Raw genomic sequence first — 21,344 nt, forward strand, 5'->3', positions numbered from 1 at the left:
TATTCCTACTGCAGTCAGAAACATTCAACTGTAATGTTTTTAATGAACTTTTCTACTCCTTTGTGTCATTTGTAAACTCTTCTGAGGTTTCTTTTCTCTTCTGTTTAGGTACCCCTCCCTAACAAAGTCAAACTGACAAGAGAAAGAAGAATGACACCAGGTGCCCTGGGGCATTTGGTGACAGAGCCCAGGGCAACTTGCTCTCAAAATCTTATACTTCATCTTAAAAATTCATAGGAGGGGAGGCCTGGGTGGGTTAAGCCTCTGCCTTCCGCTCAGGTCATGATCTCAGGGTCCTGGGATCAAGCCCCACATGAGGCTCTCTGCTCAGCAGGGAGCCTGCTTCCCCCTCCCTCTCTGCCTCTCTGCCTACTTGTGATCTCTCTCTCTCTGTATTCAATAAATAAATAAAACCTTAAAAAAAATTCAAAGGGGATTTGTGTTCTCAGTATCATAACTATGTTGTTTTAACACCAAATAATGTTTAAATTTTACATTACGTCACATAGTTCTCTAAGAATTTGCACCAAGTTATGTCGTAGTTTAACGTATCCCTTGGTATACCAATGCGCCCCTCAGGGGATTAAAAGGTTAAACGCATTTTAGGGTCTACAGACCTGTATAAAATCCAGCTGTGCTCTTACTTTTTAGCTTTGGATAAATAATTGTATCTATGTGACACTTTGAGCTCGAATCCTGTCAAATATTATAAATTTTAATCTCCATTGTTAAGGCTGGAGAGACAACATGAATCTGGGCTTACTGGTTTTTTTTCTTTTCTTTTTGGGATGGAGTGGCGGGGATCATTCCCTTCCCTATGAGCTGCCTCGCAAAAGAAAGAAAGAAAGAAAAAAAGCCAGGATGTGAAGGATGTGTTATACAAAGCAGCTGTTAGGGACCGCAGCCTCTCTTGTGATTATGGGGAGAAGAAAGTGGGAGGTAACTATGTATCTTTTGCCCTCATACATTTTTGATACCGTCGGAGAGAACGAGAACCATCCTCTGTATCGTCCCATTGTCTCAGCCTCCCTGCATTGACATAAAAACGGAGCTCATCCGTATAAACTTTTCTGAAGAATGTAATAGAAGAGGGAGAACTAAAGTACCCAGGGAGTAAGTGGTAGACAGGCACACAGAGAGGCGCAGACACATTACGTAAAACTTGACTTTCCATCTGAGGTAGAAATCTCTTCTCTCACAGGAGTCGATATACCATATGATTTCCTTCACCCCAATTTAAGCTTTGTGATGATAATGTAATTAAATGGCAATTCTGAGAGATTCATAGACTGGTTTTCGTTTACTGAGTCAACACAAAACAAATTTCTATATTTTGGTGCACTATCAAGTCTTATGTATTGAAAGGAAAAGCAAATTCACCTTGCAGTTAGACTGTCTTTATAAGTGGGCTGTACTGACTTACATATTATGACTTATTCATTGTTGAATGTCTGGTGAATGCTAATGTTTAGGTATAATGCCTTCTGAGGTTTTCATTCATGGCGGTTCATATGAGAATAAGGCTCATTTAGAATTTAGCTGCTTAATAGCACACAGTTTTGCTTTCTTGATGCATATTTGAATTAAAAGTTAATGTCCTGGTTGACACAGTATATTGTCATTAAAAGAAAAGCCAAGGCAAATACCGCACTAATACAAAGCGAAGACATGAAAGTTAAATCTGTCATTGAATCAATAGATACGAGGAAGTTAACCCAAAGAGGCAAAACAATGAAGATCGGATAATCAGTAAAGATCTGAAACACTACTGAAGTAAAATAGATATGATCAATGTAATGAATTTCTTTCCTCACTGCTTTTCAGATGAAATAGAGTGAAAAGTCCTGTTTATTGTGTACGAATAGAAACTTACAAAACGAGGGGAAGCTGTACTGCAATTTTTGTTCAGATTCAGTTTGGTTCAGTTCAGATCCTGTAACTTTTGTTAAAACTCTGTTTGAGAGATGCTGTGTAGGCTCAGTCCTGTTCTGTTCACCATCATACCCTCAGGATCTAGCATGGTGCCTCACACTGATTAGATAAATCCCAGCCTACGTGTCAGTATTCGAACGGACAAATTTCTCCAATATTAAGGCATTTTGAAGTTTTTTTTTTTTTAATCTAGCAAACTTGGCATTTTTTTTTTTTTAAAGATTTTATTTATTTATTTGACAGACAGAGACCACAAGTAGGCAGAGAGGCAGAGAGAGAGGGGGAAGCAGGCTCCCTGCTGAGCAGACAGCCCAATGTGGGGCTCGATCCCAAGACCCTGAGATCATGACCTGAGCCGAAGGCAGAGGCTTAACCCTCTGAGCCACCCAGGCGTCCCCAAACTTGGCATTTTAAAGCCTATTGTCAGAGTTATGAGTATGGAGATAGAGTTTGTCCAGTGTTTAATGACAGTTGCACTTTGATCCAAGGAAAGCCAGTACATCTTGATATTTTTTGAAAAATAACTCTTATTTGCATCATTGTAGCAGGTTGGATTTTCTAAAAATGATCTGCCACAAGTGCATGCAGGCAGGAGATGTGAACATTCTGACCATTCTGGCAGCCATATTGCAGAGAAAATACACTAAAGGGACAGAAGGGCGATGGGCATAGTGAACCAGAGTGTTTGCAAAAAGCACTATTGGAATAAGCAGCAGTAAAGCATTTGTGAAGTTAAAACTAACTTTTAGTCTCTGTCCTAAACTAAGCCTTTAGAATTTAAATATTCAATTCCAGAAACCGCTATTTTCAAGTCTTGTTGCTCAATGTGGTAACAGCATACAAAAGGCAAACAAGATTTCTGTTGGAGCAAAGAGAGCTACAAAAGCACAATTGAACATACTGTGATATCCTCCTTACTTGGATGAAAGCAGAAGACTTTTTTTTTTTTTTTTTTAATTTAAACTACAGTGAATTCCAACCTGCTCTGGTGTGTAAAGTCTCCTAAGAACCTTAGAAATGCATACAGTAGTACTTCGCATCTGAAGAAACTGACCTAAGCACAGACAAGGATATCTATTCTAAATAAAACATAGTAATAGGAAACTCCTAAAAACTTAGCTAAGAAAGTTATCACACCTCCTTAAAGTTTTTAGATATCATTCAAGAACAAATTGAATGCCAAGATTCATATTTTAGTTTATTCTTAGGATAACTGACACCTAGGCAATGTATGTGAGTACCTTGCGCACTGGCTTGAAGACATCTATGATTTCCCCACTGGAAAAGTTCATCACAAATCCCTGGACAGGTTCTTGGTCTCCAAAGAAAGGCTTCCCATTCACCGCAAAGAGCAAACCTGTGACAGTACATCCAGTTAATCTTTCTTTAAGGTATGGAGGAGACTGGCTTTCAAGTACATGCATGTACATTACACAAACAGTTAACTTTGTGTAGTCAGCCTAGACCCTATAATTGAAGACGAAAGTAGAAAATAAAACACTAAGCAAATATATCTCGAATAAGAAGAACAGGGGCAAACAGGTTAGTTAAGACATAACCTCCTTATAATAGGAAAACCATGAACTGCAAGGCCTTTTCCACTTAGGAAGCCAGTAGAAATCAGGAATACACAGATAGTGATACAGACACAGAGACATACAGATATTACAGACATCCTAGGGATAACCTTTAAGTCAGACATTGTGGGATATCAGATCCTCCAAAAAATAAGTACAATATGCTATCATTACAAAGAGAATCAGAGAAAAATACACAAAGGCAGCAAGTGAAGTTACCGTAGAAACCAAATAATCTGATTTTGAACAATTGAAATTTGAAAATGTGAGATGCATATTTCAGGTTATCAAAGACCTATTTTTTCCAATTAAAAATTAGATCGTCTTTTTAATATTAATTCCATGAATACTTTTTGTAGTAAAATTATATTTCCTATTATAGTAGTGTTTATACAAAACAATAGAAACTGTGATGTTTGGGTTAAATAAACACTTCGGATGACTGAATATTGTGTTTTAAAGACTTAAAACACAATAAAATATACATCGCGCTAAAGTGTTATCAAAGATCTTTTTATCCTTTTTCAAATGATTTTAGGAAAAGGTTCTTTAACATATCATACTAAGAAAAACCCAACACTATCATCATTAATTACTATTATACAATATTGTAGAGGGAATTCTAATTATAATACACGTCTCTGCATAGATTTTGATTTTATTTTTTATTTTTTAAAGATTTTATTTATTTATTTGATAGACAGAGATCACAAGTAGGCAGAGAGGCAGGGAGAGAGAGAAGAAGGGAAACAGGCTCCCCGCCAAGCAGAGAGCCCGATGCGGGGCTCGATCCCAGGACTCTGGGATCATGACCTAAGCTGAAGGCAGAGGCTTTAACCCACTGAGCCACCCAGGAGTCCCTAGATTCTGATTTTAACCAGATTTTCTCTCATATTCTCTCTTAATGTTTTTTTCCTCATATTTGATTTATTTTTATTCACTATGAATTTGATCACCCTCTTTATTAAGTGAATGGTCTTGTCAAACTTATTCTTTACATATGAAATAAAAACTAACATGAGAATTTCTTCTTCACTGACATTAATGAGAGTCTTTTATTATTTTATTACTTGTTCCTAGTGGAAGCCAAACTTGCTCTTTATCTGGTCACCTGAGTCTCTTTACTCCATTTCCTAAACATATTGGGAGCTGTTTGGGAAGACAGCAGACTATGCAACTTTAATAATATAAGAAATGTAAATAAAATAGGGAGGGCTACCAATAGTCAATGCTACTTTAATAGAGGTGCACATATACTTATGAAATATATTATAAAAATTATATATATATTTTAGAAATATATTTTTAGTTATTCGATATTCATGATTTAAAGAAATTCTTATGCCAGTTATTTTATAATATGAATCAAATGGAGCTTATTATATAAATTTATATTATTTTTCTGATTTTCTCCAAATCAAGAAAATCTAGTTTGAAAAGGAGAAAAAATTCCAGATTTTATTGGTCCTTTCTCTTGGCATTTAAATATAAGCCTCACTTACTTTACATATTTATCTTAAAAAAGGAAAAAAAAACTTGGCCACTGCTTTTTTAAAAAATGGGAAGCACAAGTATTTTGAATACCGTACTGATTTTTACCAAACACCATCTGTTGAGGATGTGTGAAGAAATAATATTAATCATTTAATAACCAGAGCAAATGATCCAAATTAAGGAAAAATGAAAATCAATATTTGGGAACAATTTTTGAATCCATTACAAGTGCTTTCTTATTTCTGTAAAAAGAACAAGGTCACATGAGTTGAAAATGATTTGCAAGGCACTTAGAGTTTTCAAATAGTTTTAAGATCTGATCTTTAAAGCATCTTCTATCCCTTAATAAGAAAAAAAACTCATAAGAGGAGCACATTATGATACAACAAATAATTTGTAAGGATAGAATACAGCACGGCAAAAAACAAAAAATAAAGATCAAGTACCTGGTATATATGAAATTGCAAATACATTTCTTCCAAATGATGCATGCTTAATCTCTCGCACAAATTCTTTGGTGTCAGTTTTAAAACACTGGATTCGACCATTTTCCCTGTCCGCCACGCATAACTGGCCCAGATGAGGTATAAGAGCCAAGCTGTGGGGAACGCTGAACTGGCCGGGTTTCGGATTGTTCCTGGAAGACTCTACAGAACAAAGAAAAACCTCAGACACACAATGTGTAACATCACCCAAAGTCTGACTTTAAAGTTTTCTAATTTTCCAAATCTATGGTAGTAAACCGTGAAATATCTGGGACCCGGGGGAAAAATAAGGTAAAGCGGTTTATACATTTATTCTATAACATCTCTTACCCACAAACATGTTAGGGGTTTTCTCCCTATTTGGACAAAGTTTTGGGGTTGCAGCATTCTTTCTTCCTCTCACAAAACTGTGTGTGTGTGTGTGTGTGTGTGTGTGTGTGTAAGAAAATTGCCAACCGGATGCATACAGAGGCCCTGCTTTCCCCACTGCAGGGGCCAATTCCATCCCAAAGAAGGTGAGGGGTGGCCAGTCACTAGTTCCTAGTGTTACTGGCGAATAATAACAATTAGAGAGCAAGACTGAGTACCTTCTCCCCACTGTGTGATGAACTCTCCAGATGGTGAAAACTGCACAATCCGACTGTTGCAGTAACCGTCTGATACATAGATGGTTCCAGTGTCTGGGTCCACAGCCACATCGGTGGGCTGACAAAAGTGATTCTGGTCACTGCCTGGTTGCATGCTCCTCCCCAGGACTAACAGCGGGCTGCCTTCACTATTTGGATCCAGTTTGAACACCTTTTTAAACAAGGAACAAAAGTTTTAACTGTTTTGTATGGTTATTATGGGTACACCCTTGCCTGACTTAGGCCACTTGCACGGGCACTTCGAGTGTAAACTCCCAGAGATTTACTTATAAGAAGATACTCCGTAGAACTGGATGGGACTCTAAAAACCATCTGGTCTGATGCCCCCATTCTTTAAGTGAGGCCCTTAGTGATTAAGTGATCTGATCAAGGTCATCCAGGTAGTTAGTGGTGAATGGATGTCCTGTTCCACCCAGTCACACTTTCTTTTTTCTTTGAAGATTTTATTTATTTATTTGAGAGAGAGAGAGAGCATGAGAAGGGGGAGGGTCAGAGGGAGAAGCAGACTGAGCCCGAAGCGGGACTTGATCCCAGGACTCCAGGATCATGAACTGAGCCAAAGGCAGTTGCTTAACCAACTGAGCCTCCCAGGCGCCCCCTACATCACTTTTTTTTTTTTTTTTTGGTCTCTCTTTGGCTAATAGTATGATGCTCTTCAATACACAAGCAATAAATGTTTACTGAGATGATATTTGAAGATTCTTATAGTTATGTCTTCTGAGTTCCAGGTTTTTGTTTCCCCGCTAGTATTCATACTTCTTTGCCACCTATTCATAAAATGGATATTAAAGCTCATCTTTTGAGAGGAAGACCTTGTGGCTGTTCTGTGAAGGACACAGAACTTCTCTTAAAAACAAGAAAAATGTCATGTTTTATATATAAACATGGCTGTACCTAAGATTTTGCCTGGATTTACAGAAGATTAAAGTGGTTTCAGGGAAAACAACAACAACAACATAGTGATAAAAACACAAGTGATTAAACAGAACCAGGACCTGGGAACACAGAAAAGGAAAGAAATGTGGAGAGCCGAGGAGGGTGGGAAAGTCCACACAATTGTTGCGGTGAAGCCTTGCATGTGGCTCATAGTTTCCTGCTGGCCCAACATAGGAGGGTGACTGAATTATTTACATATTAGCTTTGCCTGCGTTCTAAAAGAAAGATTTCAGATGTAGCAGTTCCATGTTCTTGTAACCAACTTACTGGGTAACAGAAAAAGACCCAGACAGCTCTAGAGCCATTCAAAAGCATAACTCCATTAAGCTCTATTTGAATCACTGCCAAACGGAAGGTTACCTGATGCAGAGCCACGTCTGTGACCCAGTAATTTCCATCTTTATCTACACTCAAGCCATGGGGCAAATAAAACCTGCAAAATAAAAACAATGGTCTTAATTATATAGTTACTCCCAAAGCATACGTGAGAAGATTTTTTTTTTGCTAATGCATCTGTAAAGATAGTATTAATTTATGAATTGATAAATGTGTACCTGTATTACTAAAGCCCAACTTAAATTAAATGAAAATACCTGCTGTAATAGAAACCTCCTTTTGATAAATTTTTAATTTTTGATATATTATATTTATATATATATATTTGAAAAAATATATATTTTCAAATATATACACATGTATGTATATATACATGTATATATCAAATCATACATCAAATATATATATACATGTATATATATACAAATATATATACTTTTTAAATTTAAATTCAATTAGCCAACATACAGTACATCATTAGTTTCAGATGGAGAGTTCAGAAACTCATCAGTTGCGTGTAACACCCAGGGCTCATCACATCACGTGTCTTCCTTAATATCCATCACCCATTACCCCTTCCCCTCCACCCCTCCTTTTGACATATCTTAAATGGTATTTATTTAATCTTTGAAAAAACTATAAATGAAGCCTACAATCAGTGACAAACATTTGTCACAAAATATGGTATATTAAACAACACAAATAACATCAATTTAAGAACAAGTTCAAAGATTATAAATATTAATAATTTAGAAATTGTATAAAGCAAACTGTCTAGAGAAACATACATGGATTTATATAGTTTGAGTAGTTCAAATATACTTCGAGGTAATGTAAGCTGTGTTAATAGAAAATATTAAAAATAGGACTCCAAAGCTTTAAGAGTACCTCCTCAAGATAGTAAAACCCAAAGGAAACCACTTCCAACAGAAATGTTCATCCAAGCAAAGGGAAGGTGTAAGCCGATAATCAATAAAGAAGTTTACTTTAACAAATCAATTGGGATGATCGGGGTAAGAGAACTAACCGTAAGCTGGTGTAGGCAGAATCTCACAGGCTTAAGGAACTTAGAATTAACAAACACATGGGCAACATCTTCATGTGGTTGTAGTCAAATGACATCGAACAAACCACAAAAGCTGTTTGTCAGCTTCTAGCCTTAACCATGGTGGGGACACCACAGATTTTTTTTTTTTCATGAGTCAAGAATATAACACCCTGAGCTTGACTAATGAACTAGATCTGTGTTTTGGTGACTGGATGTAGGGGTTATGATTTGCTTTCAAAACAGAACACCCCACTGCTGGCCAGGTTCATCTGGCAGCCCTTGCTCTGTCTTCCTCTGATTCCTTTCTGCAAAGAGAATGCTTCTGATTCATGGGAATAGCACCAAGGAGACAGGCTCAAACCCACTAAGTGGTAGAGCCGCCATGAGGATTTGGCACCTGACCCGCCATCTTAGAATCCTATAAAAAAAATCTAATTATTCCCATCCTCATAAGCAGCTGCGCTCAGAATGGATGGCTCCCTGGCTTTTCCTGTGCCTAAGCAGATGGAGCAGGGTATCGTTCCAGAAGCTGCCAGGTTAAAATGGTTGAGGACACTCTGTAAGCAGGTGCCCCTTCCCTTCAATGACGGTGAATATCAGCCAATTTTTTTTGGTTGCCAAATGTTATCTAGGAATAAGACCAAATAATAAGTCTTTCAAGGCCAAATTACCTATGCATGCTAAGGAAGCTAAATGATGATATTTGTTTAGTTTTCACTTTGAGATGGGAAGAAAGAAGACTTTTTTTCTTAATGTTGATTTTGGCTATGTGGCTTTTATGGTGAAAAAAATTTTTTTTTAATCTTCAGATCTAAGCTGACCAGGAACTCACTTCATTAGCCATGTGTGTCAATGGCACTATGAAGTTTGAGTACCGGTTAGAATCACCTGGGAGCTTTAAAAGTAAGTAGCTTTTGATGCCTGGTCTCCGTCCCTGCCTAAATCTCAAACTGGGTTTTTGAAGCTTCCCAGATGATTCTAATTTCAGTCAGGGTTTGGAACCACCTACTTAGAAAATGAAAGATGAGATGGCCCATTTAGTCTCCTGCTTTTGTAAGCTGTGCCTTTTCACCAGCATCAGACCATACAGTCTTTCCAAGACCAGAGCCAGTGCCACACTTTAACAAAATACATGTAGTACAAGCCTTAACAACAACAGAAGTAATTACACTCACAGATTTTTTCCACTGGACTGGAGTACAGCAGCATTATTTGGATCTATGACAAGAATAGTGTCTTCTTCAATTGGCCCGAGTCCTCTTTGCTGGTAAACAAACATGCTATCAAAAGAGCTTAAAAAGAAAAAAAAAAAAAAAAAGACATTAGAATGGAAAATAAGGCAATGAGAAATGGCAATGAACTTGAGAAATGCAGACCATTCACTTGAGATTCAAAATACAGAATCAAGAGAAGAGCTTAAACTTTGTTGTCCTTCACATTTCTATTTGATTCTGTATATGTATACACACACACACACACACACACACACACCCCTACCAGCATATATAATGGTAGTTACAAATGTACCATCAGCCTGTAGAACCGTGCTGCTCAGAGTGGTCAGCAACATGTGAATGGTCTGGAGACGCAAGGTCTCACACCCACCAAAGCTGAAATCTGTACTTCCACAAGATCCCCAGGTGACTCATATTCACATGAGAGTTAAAGAAATACTACTATTTTTTTTCAAAGCTCCTCAAAAACATTTTAATAGCTATTTTCCTTCAAACTACAAAAGAAAGCATAACTTATTTTATCTTACACTGTAATAAGGAAAGTGTACTTGATAGCAGGAAGGGTAGTGATCAAAAATATGTTTGCAACTGTATTTGCCATAGGCATAACATGCAAACACATATTATAAGGATATAGGACAAAATGCTCAAAATATAAATTTAAAAATATAAACCGCGAGTCTTGAAATAAAAAAATGCTTAGAAACATAAAACTTCCATAAAACAGCTACTCTATAAGTACAAAATGGATTACTATATAGTAATATAAAAACTAAAGAAAATATGACAATTTCTGCTTTTTATATCTGTATCTCCCAGGTTATAAAATATTATGAATGTATATGTTTACATATTTTTTCCATTTATATTTCTATATGAATTGCTAGTAATATATTTCCCTAAACTGACAATTATCATGGATACTGTACTTATTTTGAGTCCTGTTTGGGAAATTATTAGAACTAAGAGACAAAGGTAAAATCTTGTAATCTAATCTTATGTAACAGATAAATGTGCAGGACACCAAGAGAATAATTTATATTAAAAAAAACAAAGAATTGGATCAGCACATAGTTCAGTCATATGCATGTATATGTCTATATAAAAATATAAATATTTATATTTTGCCAAACTCAATGGATAATCAGTGAATATTTCTGTAATTGAATTTCCTTGACAGAATCAGACAAACCTGTGGGAAAAAACTATTATTATTTTGTAGTTCAATTGTATAAACAAAAGAAGACTCTGAATAGTATTAAATATTTATGGAGATAGAGTTGCAATTTGGAAAGGCAAAAGAATGATCAAATCTGTCACATACCTATTGACTGGTTGGTTGCAATTTTTGTGGAATTTATGCAGAGTCCCAGTAGAAGAATAAAAATTTCAAAGTTACATTCTCTGGCCATTAAAAATACACATCACACAATTATTTGAGCTTCTTGACTGCTATAGTCTTTTGGGAACATTTTTCATGAAAGATAACAATAAGTCCCTGAAGTAGTTCTTATTAATGATGCATTCAATTGAAAACAAAATATTGATTCAGCTTTGTCAACCTAAAACTTAAGTAATACTGTTTACATATGCTATTATGTGTAGTAAAAACCACACAGCAGTCCCTAGGAAAAAAAAACTATCTGAGTCTATGATACAGAAGTAACAAAACTGACAAAGTAGATTTCATTAAGATAATCATGGGATCATTATTAAATTGAAATGTGAAACTTTATTAGAACCAATGTAAGAATATACAAGGTCTTATTAAATCATGGGAGACTGATAACAGGCAGATATGATGTAACTCTTTAAAATGATGAAAACTGAAAGAGTTTATCCTATATCTGAAACTCTATTTTCAATATGAATTTCTGTACTAAAAAAACATCATAACTATTCTTCTAGAAAACAATGGCCCTGGATTCAATCATTAATGTTCGTTTTTTTGCCAACACGTTTGTGATACCAGATAACATTCAAGTTCTCCAAGTCTAAGACTCATAGGACGCTATAAGGTTCACATTCGTGTGTAATAAGTCTCATTTACTTTCTGTTTTAAGGCTTATGCTATATTCCTCATTTTCCAAGAACACTGCAATGCTTTATAATGGCACAATGGCAATCTAGATAATGGGAATTATGCTTTTCCTGTACGGAGTCAAAAATCTGCTTCCTCTTTCTCTGAACTGAAATTTTGAGATAATTGTGGATTCACATGCAGTTGCAAGAAATTAAATAGAGAGAGAAGTTTCTCAAAGGTAGCATTTTGCACGACTGTAGCACAACATCATAACCCGGGTATTTATTGACGTCGCTAAAAATCCACTGACCATATTTGCATTTCCTTTTTCCTTTCTGCATTTCCTAAAATTTTCATTTATTCTTTCAGTTTACCTGCTTGGACATGGAACATATTAGTATATTACTTCTCTATTTCACCCCCACTTGGGAGTACTATGGACAGTTACCAAGTCCTCGTAATTCTTATCACGTGCTGTGCACTTGATATATTGCTAGTGCTCGGACCCGCTCCTGACAGCTCATAATAGTGGCGTTGCACAGGAGCGATGGTACCTATTGTATATCCTGATGAAACTGAAGCATGCCAGACCTCAGCATGCCCTGCTCCACATCAAGGACTAGTTACTCAGGTGATGGGCTCACCAGTCCTAATCCTTTTCATTTGGGATAGCGGGGGCTTGCTACAACCGGCTACTGGCCCTTGGTAGTGACACAGGGCAAGTAATAAAAGCAACTGATGTTTTTTCTTGAATGGGAAAAATCACAAACACCCATGCACTAAATCTGCCAAATAAAGTAGTTTATAAACTCCTGCAATTTTCAAAGAAAGGTAACCCCTGAACGGTTCATAACCGGATGTCAGATTACAGAGCTGGATACACTGTTGCTATGGAAAACTGCTTCTTTAGTGTTCTCAAGCAGCAACCCCGCATGGTATGCTGCAGAGAGCTCTTTATTTCAACTGCATTTAACTTTTTGCAGGATATAATAATACCCGGCAAATTTCACACGGTGCCTGCAGCCCTGCTGATTTTTGTTTGCTTCTCTAAAAAAGCACTCAGCCAAAGAGGCTGAGCTGCGGCCTCATAGGCCCGAATTCATCAGTTCTTTATTTTAGCAGTTTGAATTCCCCGTTAATGATTTTGCACATTAGCAGCTAATCAAACAGTTTAGATAAGGCTGAGGAGAAACGCTTTGCTATATTCACGCAGAAAAGAAACGAGAGTAAGGAGAAAATAAACTTCTGGGCCATCAATCAAAATTCTGGGAATGCAAAATAAATAACAGCAACCGAGGAGAAGAAGTATAATGTTGTAATTATATGAATTAAGAAGCTGGAGAAAGAACCATAGGTTTTCTTTTGCTTTTTCTTTCTTTTTCAATTTTAATGCCAGGATAGTTACCACACAGCGTTATATTCATTGCAGGTGTACAATATAGCGATTCAACACCTCAATGTTCCTCAGAGCTCATCACAATAAGGGTGTTCTTAAACACCGTCACCCGTTTCACCCACCCCCTCACTGCCCAGCCTCTCTAAACCATCTATTAGAACCATAAATTTTCAAGTGAGAAAATAAGTGGAAAGATTCCCCCAATATTAGCGATTCAAAGATAACCATACAGAGGCCAGAGGTTTTAAATGGAATACACTTAAATATTATGTTAAAAACGTTCACTTCTGCAAGTAAGCACATTGCAAAAAAAAAAAAAAAAAAAAAAAAAAAATCCCTGTGAGGAGGAAAAGAGGTAGACAAAGAAACCAGCATGACTTTAGTGCCCGGAGACATCACAAATAGGGATGAAAGGAAAAAAGAACTAGGTATTATGGCCCAGGGCTTTGTTAGGTCGGGTAAAGCCACTGAGGACCAGGTGCTTAACAAAGGGCTTTTTGTTACTCAACAGAATGAGGCACTTAATAAAGCCCTCATTTTTTGGGCTAAGGAACTGAGCGAAAGGGAGTGCAAACATCCTCATGCATGTCTCAGGCCTGGGAAATGGTAATCAAGATTCAAACCCAGGTCTCCTCTTCTCAAAAAAAAAAAAAAAAAAAAAAAAAAAAAAAAAAAAGAAAGAAAGAAAAAAAAGAAAAGGAAAGAAAGAAAGAAATGTTTTTCTTTTACTAGGACTGACCTCACTGGAATGGAGACTCTCCCTGCCTGTTATCAAATTTAATATGCGTATGCAGAAGAGATGGAAGAGTAGTCACGTAAGGAAGAACTTGAGAAAGGGACGTAACACTGGCAAGGAAATGGCTTGAGTAAGGGGCAAATAGCAATGTGAGAGAAAATGCTAGAATTTGGAGACATTCTTTCTGTACAACTCCTCGGGATCTTCTCTCAGAAATGAAGGTACTAAGTTCGGTCGCTTTGAGTTCTGTTTTCTAAGCTCACTAAATTCTTTTTTTTTTTTTTTTTTTTAAAGATTTTATTTATTTATTTGACAGAGAGACATCACAAGTAGAGAGGCAGGCAGAGAGAGAGAGGGAAGCAGGCTTCCCGCTGAGCAGAGAGCCCAATGCGGAACTCGATCCCAGGACCCTGAGATCATGACCCGAGCCGAAGGCAGCAGCTTAACCCACTGAGCCACCCAGGCACCCCAAAGCTCACTAAATTCTTAAGGTATGAAAGAATATGCAGATGGAAGAGCAGAACCTCAAGCAGATAACTTAACGGAGACTCCAGAAAACTAGTGAGGCTAATCTTGAACTGATTTTTCTAAAAGTTAGGATGCAGAGAGATTTCCGAAACAACAGATCTCAGCAAGATTCCATGAAGCACCGATGAAGAGATATTTTGTGAGCTGTTTGGTGGGGGGGTGGGGGGTGGGCAAATGGGAGAAGATTCCCAGGAGACCACATCTCCAAGAACAAACCTTGCTAAGTCAGTCTTTCAACTATTCAAATCTTACAAACAACATTTATGAGGAACATTTATGAAGATACCAAAGGCGTGCTCATCAAACAGACCTGATACAAGGCTGGGAGGGACAGCTCGTTCTCTGGTTAATTAAGAATAAAATAATAATACCTGTAAATTGTTAAATCTAACATGGTGAAATGTAACTGGAATGGAGTCCTGAATTCAATTATTTTAAAAACACCACATAAGTATAAATTTCCAGTGCAAAATTTGAGCACAGTTTTATGAAATATATTTGAAGATACTAGCAGATTCAACACATGGTAACAAGGTGAGATGACTTTTAAATAAAAGTGAATACAATCCTTTTACACTCAGAGATATCTAAAGGACAATAATTGCACTGCTAATCCAGTAATAGATGAGGTATTGTGGCCACTTTCCCACCAAACATCTTAGAAGGATGAGAAATCAGTGTCTTCAGATACAGTATCATGTCAGCATAAAGACTGGTTGAAGGGGCACGTGGGTGGCTCAGTGGGTTAAAGCCTCTGCCTTCGGCTAAGGTCACGGTCTCGGGGTCCTGGGATCAAGTCCCGCATCGGGTTCTCTGCTTGGCAGAGAGCCTGCTTATTCCTCTCTCTCTCTCTCTCTGCCTACTTGTGATCTCTGTCAAATAAACAAAATCTTAAAAAAAAAAAAAAAAAAAAAAAAAAAGACTGGTTGAGGGCCTGGGGATATTTAGTCTTGAGAAGATAAGATTTCTTTCAAATATGTAAGGAACTGGGGCGCCTGGGTGGCTCAGTGGGTTAAAGCCTCTGCCTTCAGCTCGAGTCATGATCCCAGAGTCCTGGGATCGAGCCCCGCATTGGGCTTTCTGCTCAGCTGGGAGCCTGCTTCCTCCTCTCTCTCTCTCTGTCTGCTTGTGATCTCTGACTGCCAAATAAATAAATAAAATCTTTTAAAAAAAATATGTAAGGAGCTGATATGGAAAATGGGAGTAAGTTCATCCTGTGTTAGGTTGTCAAGAAGGTAGAGTTAGAAGACTCAGATTTGAGTTTAACATAATGAAGAACTTTATAACACCTAGAAGAGTCCCATAATTGGAAAGGATGTCTCATGTCGTAGGGAATTTCCTGGCACTGAGAGTTCAAGCCCTGGATGACTTGAACGATCTTGTAAAGGGGCGTCTGCAGTTGGTGGGAAGTGGGAGGTGAGCTCTCTGGTGCGCAATTACTGTTCTGGGTGCCCAGTGTCTACTGCCCCATGTTGTGCTGATGAAACCTCCATGTTTGTTTGGTTGATCCAACATTCCGAGCCTCACTCTCAGCCCATTTTCTTCCGATGATGTCAACTCTACTCCCAAATTCCAGGGACAGAACAAAAATGTTAGGCAAAGCCAAAGAGTGGATTTCCTTCTTCTGCCACAACGACTGGTTCAGAGATGGAGGAGATGTGACCTACGTTACACCAAAAAATAGGCTAAAAGACTCAATTTAAGGATTTTCTGTTGATTTTCTGATTTTCTGTCAGGGACATAGACTATGTCTTCTGTGAGACTAGTATGTGATAATGCAATTCCGAGGCTGAAAACAGGGAGAGGGATCACTCAGGGCCCTGGAATGGAACCAACGAAAATGTGTTAAAAAACGGATCTGGGTGATATTGTATGGATGACCATACCCTTGAAGTTTTCACTTGTACGAACTGATAAATTTCCTCTTTTCCTAAGCTAGTGCGTGTTGGTTTTCTCTCTTATTGAAAGAATGCCAAGTGATACAACTTCCAAGATCCCTTCCAGCTTCATGTGAAATATAGTAAATGATATAAAGGAAACAGTTTTTAACACCTAAAAATTAAGGGTAAAACCCATGGTTTGGTTAAGTGGGTATGTGACGTGAGTCCTGCCTAGTGGAACCATAACCCTAGCTGAGAGAAATAAAAGAAAGGCCAAGAGAGAAGACTTGACAGTAGTCGTGATTTTAAGACAGAGACCCAGGAACAGCTGTTCCCAGGCAGGAGCTACCCAGCTCCTGCTGGGAGGCATTTAAACTTGAAGGAGTTCCAGCTGTCATGCTGCCCTAACACCAGGACAGACACAGAGGCTCTTAAAAGTTTCATTACACCCTGCTGGTAAGAGGCATTTCTTCTTTCAGCTAGAAGCTTCTGAAAGTAGCCATATTGAAATTAAAGGACAGACTGGGAAGAAAATGGAAATCAGACAGAGAAAGGGAGTGGCAATCACCTTTCAGGAGCTTAAATGGTTTTCATTATTATTATTTCAGTTTGGATGCCATGCTTAATTAGCATGGTTTTATAGACGAGTAAGGGGTGATCAGGGAAATCAGGTAGAGATGAGGAGCAACAGTACTTATAAAAACAGTTGATATGATGACATCAAAGAGCACTGGGTACTATATTAATTTGTGGAGTGTTAATGCCAAGGGCTGCCTGAGAGTTAAAGAATGGTCCTATCATAAAAATTAGGGGAGGGGTGGCTGGGTGGCTCGGTTGTTAAGCTTCTGCTTTTGAATCAGGTCATGATCACAGGGTCCTGGGATGGAGCCCCACATTGGGCTCCTTGCTGGGTGGGGAGGCTGCTTCTCCCTCTCCCATTCCCTCTGCTTGTGTTCCCTCTCTTGCTGTGTGTCTCTCTCACAAAATAATAAATAAATAAATAAAATCTCCCCCCTCCCAAATAAATAAAAATAAAAATTAGGGGATACAGAGTGCTTAGATTTGATTTAGAGCAAGTTCTGGCCTTACAGAAACTATACTTTTGTGAACATGGGAAATATCAGGAAGGGAAAAATTCCGAGTAAGATGAATACAGGATTTCTCACTACTCTCTTCAAACAGTGGTAGCAACAAGAATGCAATTTCCACCCAATTGTTAATGTCCGTTGTCTCTCAACCAGGATGTCACAAGTTCTACAGGCAGGTTTTTTTTTTTTTTTTTTTTTTTTTTTTTTTTTTTTTTACAAACCTTGAATATTTAATGAGGGAGAACAAAAACCGTTCTTTGTCTATTATATATAATGCGACTTATGCATGAAGGAAGACCATGAATGATGGTTCAAGGAATGGAACCCACAAAAAAAAAAAAGAAAAAGGAATGGAACCCACAAATCCAAATCCACTTCTAATTCTCCTCATAGAATAATAAACAGACAGTGATTAAAAGCAGAGAAGTGAGTTCCAGAAGAGAATTTCCTGGCAAGTATGGATTGAAATGGCTGCTAGAGGCCAATGGACAATACAGGAGAGACACCACGAAAAAGAGAGAACGAAATTCTTACATCTGAAAGATAAAGATGAGTAAGAAAGAAGAAACAGAGACTTAATGAGTTAAATCAGTGCATCTGCTCTGAAGAAGTCTTGCATTTTTAACAACACCCTTTCTTGGTGCCATTTATCAGGATAAACACACCAGGGCTTTGGCAAAGAAACTGGGATCTATTTACCCATGATACTGTTTATCTAGATGAGAGCCTGATGCCAGGAAAAAGCAGCTCTTTAGCTAGGACTAACATATAAGTCACAGAAAATGTTCTTCTGTGGCTCTTACTTCATAGTCTTGTGTCCTCGTCTTCTACCCCAACCTGGCCCCTTATAGGTCCCTTCTCCTATTAAACCGTTGCAGCCCGGGCTGTTTGCTTGGAGTGAGTCTCACATTAAAATGGAGAATTGGACTTTATCCAACTTAGCTTTAGCCGGCTGAAACAGTATCAATGGGAGAAAATGACGCTGTAATTTTCTCCTCTGGTAAAATGTGGCTAGAAATCCATGCAGAAAATGTAGCAATATTCATTAAAAAGAAGAATATGCTACAATGAATAGAAATAGTTTGCTTTTAAAAGCACTTGTTAAAATACCATTAGATGTTCAATAATGACTACGACGATGTAACAGAGATGTATGAATAGGAATATTGAGTTCGATTGCTTTGAACTCTAAAGTGATTTCCTTCTCAGATTCCATTTTCAAGTGTGACAACTGGAAAGGACAATTAAACAAAACAAAGCTAGCGATCTGTTTTGAAATGCTGCCTGAATTCTCTCTTCACCTGCACAAAGAAAATCCCATCTGTGTGTAGTCACAGGGCAGGCTAGGCATTAACATGAGCTTAGTCAGTACCTCTGAGAAGGGAAGAGAAATACAACTGATCTAGTAGGTCCTCAATTTTCCAAATGAGACCCTACAGCTGTACACCTGAATGGAAAAGATTCATGACACTTCATTGATATTTTAAGATTTATTTTCATGTGTAAATTTGTGATAAAAACAAATGAATAAATGGATATTCATTACTCAGGAGAACTGACACAACCTGCTAAATGTAGGACCAAGCATTTAAAAATATCATCATGTGAATGTACTTCCAATCCTATAAAAGGCAGTATCAGAGGGTGGGCACCTGGACCAATGCTGGAGTCACACAGAAAGGAACTGAAGCCTGGCTTTGCCATTCGCTAACTCCGACTCTTACCTTCTCTTGGTTTCTTCATCTGGAAAATGTCAACGGTGGTGATAGTAAGAGTGCCCAACTATGTGAGGTGATTTATGTAAACATTTAGAACAGAGTCCCACGAGTAAACAATAAATGTTAGATAGACATTTTTATCAAAAATCCATCCAAGAAGATAGTGGAACACGGAATAAAAGGTTGGAAAGAGAAACCCAGAGGGAAAAGCAGGGGAATTAGACCTTAAGTCTTTGGTACTTTTATAAAGAGAAGACTTGAATAATAAAATTAATCTCTATGAAAATGGGAAGGCCAATGGTGATCACCACCACGGAGCAGTTCAATGGAAAAGGAGAGTTCAACTGGCTTAGAAGGGTTCTTGATACAGCGTATACACAGAAATAACAAAATGCTTCACTGTAGTCAACTAATAACTTTACTTAGTTGATCATGTCTCAAGATGCACCTTCTCTGAAGTCGTGAAATGCCTCAACAACGTACTGTCCTAACTGCCTGTAATATTATTCTCCTCAGGAATGCGAAGGTGGCTTTAAGGAGGAAGGAAGAAAACAGTAAGCATGCAGAACCACAGATTGTTACTGCTTTCTTTCCATAAACTCGACTGTGAAACTATTTTAATTTGTTTTAAAATGCACAAGACTTCCTTGCTGCTACTTATCACAGACATGTGTTCAAAGAATAAATGCGGTTTGCTCACAAAAATCAAGTTCGAAAAGAACGTTGGTAGTTCTCTTACCGTTATTCTTAGTTTAACAAAAAGTGACTCGGACTCGGTGTGTTTTCATTTACTCCTCGAAGGAAAAATAGTACTTACTTTCCATCCCAGACGTGGTCCCCTCTGTGGAAAATCACCAGGTTATTCTTAAGGTCCAGAGCCACCCCAGAAACCTGGCCTGGTAACAAGTATACTCCAGGCCAACCCAGGGCTTCTTCGACATGGAAATCTAAAAAGATAAATCCATACATTTGGTATAAGAAGGAAAGCTAGTGTAACCTCATGAAGATTCACCGTGGTTATGAGAAACTCATGCAGTACTGTCACTAGATGCAAGGAAAACAAAATCAAGCCGTGCTCTACATCAATGCACCACATGCACATGCCGGCCAGCTTCCTGAGCTACGAGATCAAGGAAGGGCCTGTGAACTGGTTTGGGGACCGTAGGCCCACGTTTCCTATCGATGACATGCCTGTAAAACCAGCTTACCCTTAGGTCATGAAAGAGCAAATCTGAGACTGCTTTCTGCTGGACAAGATTCTTCTTTAAACTTTGTATTTGGGGGGAACATGGCAACATGGATGGCAACATTTTAAATTCAAAGCTTTTACACGTGAATAAATAGCAAGCATGGGAAAGAAGCCTGTGTGTGTGTGTGTGTGTGTGTGTGTGTGTGTGTGTGTGGTCTAACTCCTGTCAATTCTGGATGTTTGATATACACACGACCCTATAGTAAGCCATGACTAATTATCTCCTGCACAAGCAACCTGTCCGAGATACCGATCTTACGCCTCCGATCCTGAGTGTTCCTGTAACAATGGGAATGGAGAGACACTTTCATTGCTTGCATTTCACTGTTTCCTACTATAGGAGAAGGGGAACATTAACAGAAACTTTGTGACTGGACGATTTCCAAGTTATTTTCATTCCTGATCAGAATATATTTATACTTAGAGAATACCTGGGCTTATTTGTGTTAATTCCTTTTATAAATGTGCTAGTGAATAAAGAGGCGTGCTGTATGGATGTGCAATATTAACTGAGGCTTAAAGTTATGAAGATACTGTGAAATCTACCGTATCAGTGTCAATATTTCTTCCCCTCCCGAATGCTTCAACAAAGACGCCGAGAAGTAGCAAAGCAGCAATTAGGTATGTCTAAATAGATCCCCAGATGGATAAATCATTCCCCAAAGAACATGTTTTAAATTATTTTAAAGTTGCTGGAATCTCAGGTTATATGTCATCCATTCTCATCTCGGTTACAGCTTGTCCATTCGGCGGTCATCATTCTGTGCTCACTGACCAGCTCCTGAAGAGTCCGGAAGGGCTTCCAGGAAACATGGAACCTCGTGACAACAGAGATATTGACTTGCTTTCATCAGATTCTCAGAGCCCAGAACCACTGCAACCAGATGGAATTTCTTGGGGGCAGGGATCCTGTTGTATTTACTATTTTCACCAGCTCTTACGCAGGGTCTGGCCCATTGCAATAGCCTAAGAAATCCGCTAGACAGAACTCTCGGACCCAGGCTCCACTTATCTATGTTGGTAGCTTTTAAACACC

The 21,344-nt window shown here is 38.1% G+C and overlaps 1 protein-coding gene across 20 annotated transcripts in view; it reads right to left on the bottom strand.

The window, feature by feature from the left end:
• The window catches only part of PAM (peptidylglycine alpha-amidating monooxygenase), a 154,841-nt gene that overhangs the window by 15,140 nt on the left and 118,357 nt on the right, over positions 1-21,344 (bottom strand). For all 20 annotated transcript variants that reach the window (XM_032335655.1, XM_032335654.1, XM_032335653.1 and 17 more), the window contains 6 exons: positions 19,877-20,006; positions 9,631-9,747; positions 7,432-7,504; positions 6,076-6,286; positions 5,450-5,650; positions 3,174-3,289 (listed from right to left, as the gene is read on the bottom strand). In XM_032335655.1, coding sequence (XP_032191546.1) covers positions 3,174-3,289; positions 5,450-5,650; positions 6,076-6,286; positions 7,432-7,504; positions 9,631-9,747; positions 19,877-20,006 — 848 coding nt within the window. The remainder of the gene's footprint in view (positions 1-3,173; positions 3,290-5,449; positions 5,651-6,075; positions 6,287-7,431; positions 7,505-9,630; positions 9,748-19,876; positions 20,007-21,344) is intronic.

The sequence above is a fragment of the Mustela erminea genome, chromosome 3 (assembly GCF_009829155.1).
Source record: "Mustela erminea isolate mMusErm1 chromosome 3, mMusErm1.Pri, whole genome shotgun sequence".
Lineage (NCBI taxonomy): Eukaryota > Metazoa > Chordata > Mammalia > Carnivora > Mustelidae > Mustela > Mustela erminea.